The 9,901-nt window shown below is 38.9% G+C and overlaps 3 protein-coding genes across 3 annotated transcripts; all 3 read right to left on the bottom strand.

Annotated features, from left to right (window-relative positions):
- Positions 1-266: 266 nt before the first annotated feature.
- Positions 267-1,202, bottom strand: LOC144631998 (uncharacterized). Its single transcript, XM_078490586.1, has one exon. It carries the CDS (start codon positions 1,073-1,075, stop codon positions 692-694), a length of 384 nt encoding a protein of 127 aa, XP_078346712.1. The 5' UTR covers positions 1,076-1,202; the 3' UTR covers positions 267-691.
- A 2,605-nt stretch (positions 1,203-3,807) lies between these two features.
- On the bottom strand, positions 3,808-5,343 carry LOC144632663 (uncharacterized). Its single transcript, XM_078491347.1, has one exon. It carries the CDS (start codon positions 5,009-5,011, stop codon positions 3,902-3,904), a length of 1,110 nt encoding a protein of 369 aa, XP_078347473.1. The 5' UTR covers positions 5,012-5,343; the 3' UTR covers positions 3,808-3,901.
- Positions 5,344-6,445: 1,102 nt separating this feature from the next.
- On the bottom strand, positions 6,446-9,298 carry LOC144632245 (uncharacterized). Its single transcript, XM_078490838.1, has 4 exons — positions 9,174-9,298; positions 8,022-8,507; positions 6,816-7,082; positions 6,446-6,525 (listed from the first exon to the last, which is right to left on the bottom strand). Exons 1-4 carry the CDS (start codon positions 9,208-9,210, stop codon positions 6,446-6,448), a joined length of 870 nt encoding a protein of 289 aa, XP_078346964.1. The 5' UTR covers positions 9,211-9,298.
- Between the last annotated feature and the right edge of the window lie 603 nt (positions 9,299-9,901).

The raw sequence follows: 9,901 nt of genomic DNA on the forward strand, positions 1-9,901 counted from the left end.
CGATCTAAACTGCAATATTTTGCATAGCAATGTAAATTAAAGTCGATGGCGAGTAGATCGCTGTCTTGTGACTTCATAGCCGCGAGATACATGCTGCTGAAATAGCTAAAACCGAGCGCACCGGTTTAAGCAAGAAAAAAATTCATAATTTAAAAGTACACAATTATGGCATATTTTCACATAAGCGATGGTTCCACTTTAACATCAATGCGTTACTAAACGCTCACATTTTAATTACCCAGGCCTAGAGTGCAACGACACATTAGTCATAATGGTTAAAAATTTATTGAGTAATTATTTTCGCGTTATTTGCTTCCACCGTTTCCGTCAATTTTATCGTGATTTCTGTAATAAATAAATAAATACATATTTGTTCTCTTACATCAACTATACAAATTTTTTTATGACGATGTTCTCTGAAATTCCTTTGTACAATTTTCTAGTATTTATTGTCTATTTTCAATTCTTATTTTGGAGTATTATTATTTGAATTCTTTGAATAATAATTTAACGCAAGATGTTAGTTTATGTTCTCTTTTTAAATTCACGGAAGTGTCTCCGCTCGTATAAATTCGCTCTCTTGTAATTCGCCCAGCAGACGACGGAATTTGCAAATTTCCTTCGCCGGAGACATCAACATCTCGCAGTCGTTTGCATCTGGGGTGGATATGTAAATTCTTCATGCGTTCGTTTAGGATTTTGCTCCTGAGTCAGCCTTGCTCGATAATCGTTTCTTTCGCGGCACTTTCCTTGCGCGTTTACAAGGAACGGAACCAAACGGAGGCTGTTTGGCGCTTGTTCTACTCGCGTCAAATGTCATCGACATGAGATCTGAATTCAGCAAGTTTAGATGCGTGTGAAGCTTTCTTCGTTTGACGGTGAACTCATCACATTGCGTCGTTTCTTCATTCATCTGTTTAAAGTGACTGCCGTGGCAACTCACACTGAACACATCACTTTCGTCGCTTTCGCTTTCATCATCTGACGACGAAGATTCGATGCTTGCAAGTATCAAGTAGTCTGCGTCCAGCTCCTTGTGTTTTTTCATAACTGATTCTTCCGTCAAAGGGAACATTTTCAACGAAATGAACTAATCCTGTCTCTGCCTACAGCTAGTGCGTTCGAGCTTCTGACGCCAAAGTGCCATGCAATCGCTATTTGTTGCTCTGTGTTGTCGAGCTGACGCGCTGAAAGTTCGCGCAAGCGAGAAAACGAGGTAAATATTTGACCTAGTCGTCATAGCAACTAATTAATTTCTGGGTAAATGCAAATTCCGAGTGAACTTTCTTTTATCCCGTGCGCACCGCTATTATTTTCATCGCTACTGTTAGGCGTAATAAATCGTAATACTAATAAATCTTGAGTTTGTAGCTTCAAAATTTCGAAAATTGGATTAGAAACTTTGCGTGAGAAATTTTTAATGACGTGATTTATTTCTTATGTTCGTGCGGAACGAAGTTATCATTTTAGTAGAAACTTTAATTTATGGCATAATTTGAGTAGCCCATTATAGAAATATCCCTTATCGTCTTTTGAAGCTAATCAAATATTGGTCAGGATATTAAACTTAACGAAGCAAAAAGCACGCAAAAATGTTAAAGTAAGGTTAAAAACGTCATCACTTGTGGCGACTAAAATTGGATGCGAGAAAGGGGACTGGAACTAGTTTTAAGAGTAATGATTTCTTAGGGGTAAAACGTCTCCAAATGGCGAGATTGAACTTTTTTAAACCATTCATATATTTTGCGTAAAATTTTCAAGGAATTGCGTGCATTAAAATTGGTCAGATCAAATACATTGTAGCTCGATAATCCAGTAAATCTACCCAGCCTACGTCACATGTGTGCATTATCGAGATGGGTCGGGTAGCGCAGCTCCTGCAAGATCTCACGTGAATGGCTCGCTACCCTTCGAGAGAACAATAGAACAAACAACAGGAACAATGCTCCTAGCCCCAAAACAATAGAAACTGCTACACTAGAGGACCAGTAGAATTACAAGCTTACGAAAGCTCACGGTAACACTTCTGATCGAGTTAAGCTGGCAGGTTGGGCTTATGTCACGAGTTTGAGCGCGCGGAATTCTTTGAACAAATAACAAACTTGTCTATCGTGCATTGCTGAGTTACGGTGTACATAAACACTTGAGACTATTTAGTAACCCTCTGTGAAGCGCGAGAAGCACTTTAGGCATGCTGTTTCTTTCGTGTTCTAAAAAAATCCTGCCTGCTTATATAACTCCACGATGCATTCAAGCGCGTTCACTATTTCCGTCATTATATTGCTCCAGTGGTGACAAATTGAAGTCGAGCGTGCTATTTCAGAGTTTAAATCATAGAAATAACGTCATTCTGCATGCGCGACCTGTATTAAAAGTTCCCAAATCACTTCATTTTCTGGCTTAATAAGGTGATCATTGACACTCATTAGTATTGCCGCCTGTCACGAGTTGTTCGCATGGTTCTTGATTGTGAACTTGGGGCCTAAAATAAACCTCTTCTTATTTATCTATATTTTCATTGGCATGTTTGCGCCGGAATGGCCTCGCGCAGTAAATTAGCACCTTTTCCCTTGGGACGCCTGCTATTTAGTACAGGATATCAATAAAACATTCCCAAGTATTTCGTTTGGCAACAGTCTTACAGGTCGACAAGAAGCACTGAAATTCAATATTAACGCAATTGCCTGCCTCGTCCCCAGTCACCTGCACTGACTTAGCACAGTAGGACAGGGATAATTAATATAGAATGGGGGCACACGAAAAGTTGGGAAGGAGACAAGTCCCCGCTCGCGCTTCGCGCTCGATCCCAAGCTCCGCTCGCCCTCTCGTTTGAACTCCTGAGAGGAGGAGTCTATGGAGGAGGCCGACGCTTTGCTGCGTTGCGCTCCCTTAAACAAAGTGCAAAAATGTAGAAATTTCTCCATTTTAGCGATCAGAAGTATTTCGAGTAGTACTGTAGTATAGAAATGCTCAGAAAGCCTTGTAACCAATGCAGTTATATATATATATAGATCGAGCGCAATATAAATAAATTATTTATTATTATTATTATTATTATTATTTTTTATGGAGTGAAATGTGGTGGTATTGCAGTTTAATTACAAGATGTTGAGGCGTTAAACAATGCAAAGGTTAGGCGCGCGTCCCACAGTTGCTGATGTGAAGCGTGGGTGGCGCGCAGAGGGCGGAATCATAACTTTCTGAATGTCATTTCATTTCGATGTTGAATTAAATAGTTGAAGCCGCAGGCGTTTCACTTATCCTGAGTAAATAGACGTTGTTTCGCGCGCCTATTACCCAACTCGGTAAAAAAAAAATTTCTGCGAGCTGCCAGAGTAGCGCAAAGGAACAGTGACCAAACTCAACGAGCGGTGGAAATAAAACCTAGATCTGGCTGAGGGACAATGATGGGGTACGGGAATCTTCGTTTCGTATCAAGAGGCCGGATACGATGCGCAAAAAAAAAAGTTTTACCGGATTGTACAACATTTCACAATCATCAAATTTTTGTCACGTTTTGATTCAGCAAGGCTCGACAAGCCACACTGACTTGTAATTAGTTTTGTCAATGTTAGCTTTAAGACTAGACCGCCCTGACAACCGCTGTGTGGGCAGATTTTTTTGTGAAGGTTTTGTCTCTAAGCGACATTGAAATCTCTGGCACCCACTTTCACGCACGTAAAGCGAACGCCTAATGAATTAAAACTGACTAAGAAAATTATTATTTTCCTTTACGCGATTAAACGAGTTTAACAATTTAATCAGTCGAAACTCGACTGCTAACAAAAGATTCACACGATTAACATGTACATTGTATCTTTTTTTAATGAAATACAAAATTATTGATAAAAGTGACAGGCTTTGTGTGCTATTAAAATGTTTCGTCTTTGTTTAGTTAGAATTAGGAACTAATTTTCACAAGGTTTTTCAATAGCTCGTCATTTTTTAACTTTTCTATGTTCTTTTGCTTAGTCAGCAGTTCGTCTTGCCTCTGAAGTTCTTGGATGTATTGCACAGCTGACTTAAGTACAAGTATTTTAGAAACTTTTTGTCTCTTCTCGATCTCTGGAATACATCTCCTTAGTTTGTCGTATTTAGAATTCATTTCGCTACGACGTTTTCTTTCGAGTTTATTTCTAAAACCTACAACAACGTTGCCATTTCCTTCGTTTTCATTTTGTTTTGCTCTTTTTCTTCTTCCTTTATTCTGTGTCAAATCAGACGTCTCGTCAAAGTCGTACTGTTCTCCGAAACCACTGTTATCGTTTATATCGACGAATACATCTTGAGCGTTTACATATACATTATCGTCCCCGCCATCATCGTCAATTTTCACCGCATCGGTAATTTTCCCCTCATCCTTTCCGCTTTTCAATTCTTCAACTTTACATTCATCCCGATTTCCAGGTTCCACACTAGGAAATTCAAACACTGTTGTGCTAACCGAGTTTTCCAGGCGCTCAAGTGTCGCCGCTGGTGTGAAATTCTCGGGCAAATACATAGAAAGGTCTTCTGAAGGTTTACGACCAAACGGGCTCAAGAGCATCATGGCCAAAGGACTTGCAGGTGTTGAAAAATGACCTGGGCTTTTTGTTAGCGGCGAGAATGGAAAAGTGGGAGTTCGAAGTGGTTCTGCGGAAGAGAATGTATCCAAAAACGGTGATTTGTGAAACCTTGGACTCCACGGAAAGTTTAAATTTCGCTGAATTCCAGCCTTGGGTTCCTTACGATTACAAGATGTGTTGTAAGATTCTTTCGCTGCGCTTTTTTCGCGGTAAACAGTCTCTTGCATTCCGAGAAAGGGGCTTGGAGAATCGTCTTTAAAAACGCAGTCGTTTTCTGGAACCACTTGCAAATTGTCATCTTCTTGCTTCTTGGACAGCGAACGTAAGACTTTTTCTTGTAACTGAGTCAGCGTATTCTGGCTGCATCCGTACACATCATTCGGTGGCCAATGTAGCTGGTACATGTCGTTCATTTGAAAAGAAAACACCGTTGAATCGTTTGCCATGAACCGAAGCAAAATACCTTGACACGCGAAGCTTTCCGTCGGCAAATTCTCAACAGCAAGTTTCACTTCTGGTCTTCGCGCGAGCCGGCGAAATAATCTAAAAATCGCGAGGATTTTATTATATTTATGAAGATAAGCTTGGAATATGTTTGCCTTACGATTCGCTTAAAACAATAGAACTACCTGCTATCGGTGAGCTATTCAGCATATGTTACGTCATACCTTTTTTAATCGCTTGTTTATCAACAAATCGATTTAAAATTCTATTACACTGCACAATGTATCTGGAGTAATTTTCGCGCCGATACCTTTTTTGGTGATTATTGTAAAAGAAATTAAACTTTGGCCGTGAATTTTCTGTCTTAGAATAGCTAACCATAGATTTGGTTGGTCACTTAATAATTCTAGAGGAATTCCCAATAATTTTGGTCAGTGACATAAGTGTCGGCTTGAATGCACCTGTTTAAACTGGAATATTCTGGAGTCGCGTTACCATGGAAACTCTCAAGCAACAAGAAGCAGCTACTCAGTAAAACGCGCATTAACTAAGTTCTCATATATTTTTTTCTTTTTACGAAATTTTGAATTATGACATTATATTAACCCGAGAAAAAAGCTTTCTCTCTTTCTTACGTTTTTTTGAAGTTCAAAAATAAGAATTTAATTTTTGAAGCGAAACGTCTCGTAGGTTTAATAATTAATGACCCAAAGAACCGCATAACCGCATATTCTTTACATGTGTAAAGCCGAGTCGAATATCTAATAGTTATTTACGTTACGCGAACCGCGAGAAAAATAGTATAACTCCAGGGTGCGAAATTTAAACATTAAGATGATTGCCTGAACGCATTAGGACCTCATTAGACATGCAAAATACAAACGGAACTAAACAAATAGCAAATAACAAAGATCAAGACTAGACGTAATCAGCTTGAATTCCTTTTCTTGTATGTTCTATGAGCAGCCTGGCGAATTAAAAGATGGTCTAAGGATATTACAGGAAAATTTTCCTTTCTGACTTTCTGTGTGTCAAGATCGTATCTCTTTAGATTTCCGCCCACAGTGCCGTATAGCAATAGAACCGTAATATATGGAGACTTGCATCATGTAAAAAGGAATGAACTTTGAGTTTGATGTTGTTTTTACCCATTTTCTTCCCTGGAAGCCCAAAAAAGGGTAATGAACTACATTTTGAGAATTAACTTCCGTACATTTTCGTTTTAGGTCGTTTGACTCTGCAAATGCTGGGTTATTTACTTGATCTCATACACAACAAAAGACGACACCACTTTGTTGAATGCTCGTAATTTAATTATCTCAATTTAAATAATCGCCTACAAAGTAAGCTAAAGTAGTTCAAGAATACAATAAATGTTATTGATGCTACCGTCTATTGTTATCACAAAAAATATCATTATTGGGCTTCAACGTTGCCTAATTGCGGTAACTCATCCGTATATTTCCAACTAAATCAAACTCTTCCCTTCTCTTTCCATTCCTTTCCTTTCCTTTGCCTGAAAAAATCAAAGAAGCAAAAAGGCGACATAGTACTGTCCGCTACAAGCGAAACAGAGCTAACTGGTATCAGGGAAACTGACTCCAATAATTCTCAAGTAAAGCTACGTCATAAATTTTATCAGTCAACTCAGTAAACTGTCCTGTTTATATGCGTAAACTGTGTTACATCCACATGAAGACTGCGAGGAGATTGTCCTACCGCTGTTCTCATAGACTCGGTTTCTATCCAGTCTAGATCTGTTCTGTATAACTCAAATTTTGGCTTTTTCACGAAGTCATTTGTTACGCTTCACTTGACCAGTGAAACCAATGTAGCAAACATTCCCTCCTTCGTCTCCGGCCAAAAGACTTGGGTACCCGGCCTTGTCATACAAGGGGCGGCTTTCAGCAGCATCTTTACAGCGAACGCTTTCCACTTGACTGTGGTGATAGCAGACAACAGTGTGAACACTTAACTTATTTCGACGCAATCTTCTTTGCTTCAGGAGAAGGATAATGATCGCCATAATAAGTCCGGTGGATAAGATGGAAATAATAACCCATTCAAACACATCTGCAAGTGAAGAATTGCCCAATAATGAGCTATATAAAGAAAAGTTTGAAATAACGAATTTAAACACTAGAAATAAAACCTACTTAGAACCCAACAGAAAATCGAATGGCTGAAAATGGAAAAGAAAAAATTGATTTCAAGTCCTTTAAGGTTATGCTTAAACAGCCCATATCAGAAAAAAAAAAAAAAAAGAACAACAAGACAAGCTTTATCACCCAATTGAAATGCAGATTTCTCTTAGACCTAATTTTGCAAAACTTCACATGAACTGAGACCAGAAAAGACAACAGCTAACGTAACAAAAAGGTTCATTTCTTACCAGCCCAGTCTCGTCCCCAGAGGGCGCGTTCCTTTTGGTCAGCACCAAGAGTCGAGACCTCTGGGCAAGACTAAAAGCCCGGCAAAACCACGGCTTAATTTGATTGGCTGTTAAAAACTTGTTCATTTGATCAAAATCTCCGGCGCGCGCACACAATTAAACGGAACCAGGAAATCGGTTTTTGAATCGCCCAGAACCGTTGGGCGTTCGGTCACCGCTGACCGAAAGAAGGGGAGGCACTGGGACGACATTGTAAGCACACAGCGGTCAAACGCCGCGCGTGTGCGCATTTACTGTGCAATTTCCGCCAAACCTCTCCATACCAAGTCTTAATTTTTTCGAAAGCTTTCGCTTAAAGCCAAAAGTTAACGCTGTCCGTGGAAAGTTAAGGTTTATACACAGCTTGTGGATGGGAAATTTGATTATTGATCACCATTGAGTTTCCCAGCTTGAAATGCTCTTTCACCGTACTATTTCTATAACATTTTCTTACCAAAGTTTGCACACTTTCGAGTTAAATTCTTAGAAAAGTTCGAGGCGGCGAAAACAAGAGGTGACGTCATTTTTGCTTTTGGCCGCTGTGAAGATTGTAAGCAACGTAGCAAAGAGGTTAAACCTACCTTTCAGTCTTCTGTCGCTCTTGTTCCCCACATGCGCACTGGTTTTCCAGCTTCGTCTGCACGCTGCCTCGCCACAAACACACTCATGAGACCTCTTTACGTCACGCCAACAGCTTTTCCACTTCACGCATTCTTCAACTGAGCAATGCGTGACAGTACTTGCCTCGACATTCTTTGTTTTCACCACGTGTGATGTTATTTTGTTCATTGCCGTTGTAGAAGCTTTGTTTGGTGATGAAGTTAAAGTTTTGTGGTCAAATGGACTGTTGTTTTTTCTCTTTGTGTTGTTATGGGTGTTTTTTCGTTTGTTTTTCACGGATTTATCTTTCTTACGTTTCTTGGCGGAAGAGGGTTTGGTGCTTTCGTTGTGGTTGTTTAGAGGAGTAGGTGCGGATATGGTAAGGTTACCGGCAGTGGTGGCCTGGGGCGAGGTGTTGTTTGGTGACATGGTGGTGTTGGTGGCATTGCGCATAGTTTCTGTCACATCTGCGGATTACAAGAAACGTAACTTAAGTAAGTAATGTAACGTAAATAATGTACTATTAACTAAGTGTTGTTTATTTTTTTATTTTTTATTTTTATTTTTTTTTTATTTTTATATCAACTTTATTGGTCTTAAAATTTTACAAATAAAAGAAAAAGAAAAGGACCAAAAAGGAATTGCGCAAACGGGAAAATAGTAACCATGCGGGGCGCAACCCTAAAAACTAAAAAGAATGGCGATAAAAATCTTAAATTAAAAAATATATATATATATGTATATACAATAAATCTAATGTTGTAATGTTGTAATTTTAATAAAAAAAAGAAAAAAGACAATAGCAATCATCAAAAGGAGATTATCGTTTAATTTTCCTCCTTGGAAATCAGCACTACACGGAATTGTGAATCAGATTTCATTTATTGAATAAACAAACAAACAAACGAAAATTAATAATAATAATAATAATAATAATAATAATAATAATTTAATAATTTGCATAGCACTATTTACATATACTGATCAAATGAATGAACGAAAGTGCGTAGAAACGATCGAACGATCGACCGTTTGATCACTGCAATAAAGAAATAAACAAACTAAAGAACGATCAAAGGAGCATACAGCGCAAAGGAATTAAAAAAATCTAAGTAGTTTCCATGGTTACTTACTGCAGTGAAGTTCGTCTGAGTAGTCATCGCAGTTCATTTGACCATCACATCGCAGAAGTATATTGATACATTTAATGGTATCACACTGGAACTCGCCTTTCGGACACAACCCGTAACCTGAAAAAGAAATACATAGATGCGGTCTGAATGAGGTTTCTGACAATGGAGAGCTATAGAGAACGGCCGACCGAAAATGTACACAATCGACAAATGAGAAATGCACTGATTGATGTAACAAACAATCGCAGTGAGCATTTGAAAGGGACAAATAAGTTTTATGACCATAATACGACTAGATATTCCGGCTCATTAACCAGAAGCAGGTACATTGAGATGCAGTTTGATTCGCGCTATTGAGCGCGCGGTGTAAGTAAACTTTGAACTAATACCGATTGCTTGAAGTTCAACTGCCGTAGAATTCTTAAAGATTCGAAACAACACCGAGCCACACCTTAAAATAGGCGTAGTCAAATTAAACTACTACACCTTGCCATAGTAACCAACCCAAATAAATTGCATTGATGAAATTTTGTAGTCTCTCGCTCCTTGCTCTGAATTTAAACAAATCGCAATGAATCGTGATTTAATTCGTACTTACCAGTGGAGAAGAATGATAGAAAAATCAAGGTCGTGAAAAGTGATTGAGGAATCATTCTGAGTATCTGTGATCCGGCAGTGAGATAACGGACGATGAAGTCGAGTGAAGTGTGTCGCAGGCTTCGAGGTGA

This window comes from Oculina patagonica, chromosome 12, assembly GCF_052425735.1.
Source record: "Oculina patagonica isolate OP01 chromosome 12, crgOcupat, whole genome shotgun sequence".
In the NCBI taxonomy this organism is placed as follows: domain Eukaryota; kingdom Metazoa; phylum Cnidaria; class Anthozoa; order Scleractinia; family Oculinidae; genus Oculina; species Oculina patagonica.

Bases quoted from the DNA above. Each gene is read 5' to 3' on its own strand.
- LOC144631998 (XM_078490586.1), bottom strand. From the start codon at position 1,075: ATGTTCCCTTTGACGGAAGAATCAGTTATGAAAAAACACAAGGAGCTG.
- LOC144632663 (XM_078491347.1), bottom strand. From the start codon at position 5,011: ATGGCAAACGATTCAACGGTGTTTTCTTTTCAAATGAACGACATGTAC.
- LOC144632245 (XM_078490838.1), bottom strand. From the start codon at position 9,210: ATGAACTGCGATGACTACTCAGACGAACTTCACTGCA. The intron at 8,508-9,173 runs GTAAGTAACCAT...TGTAATCCGCAG, and splicing joins CTCAGACGAACTTCACTGCA to ATGTGACAGAAACTATGCGC. The intron at 7,083-8,021 runs GTAGGTTTAACC...CTTCACTTGCAG, and splicing joins GAGCGACAGAAGACTGAAAG to ATGTGTTTGAATGGGTTATT.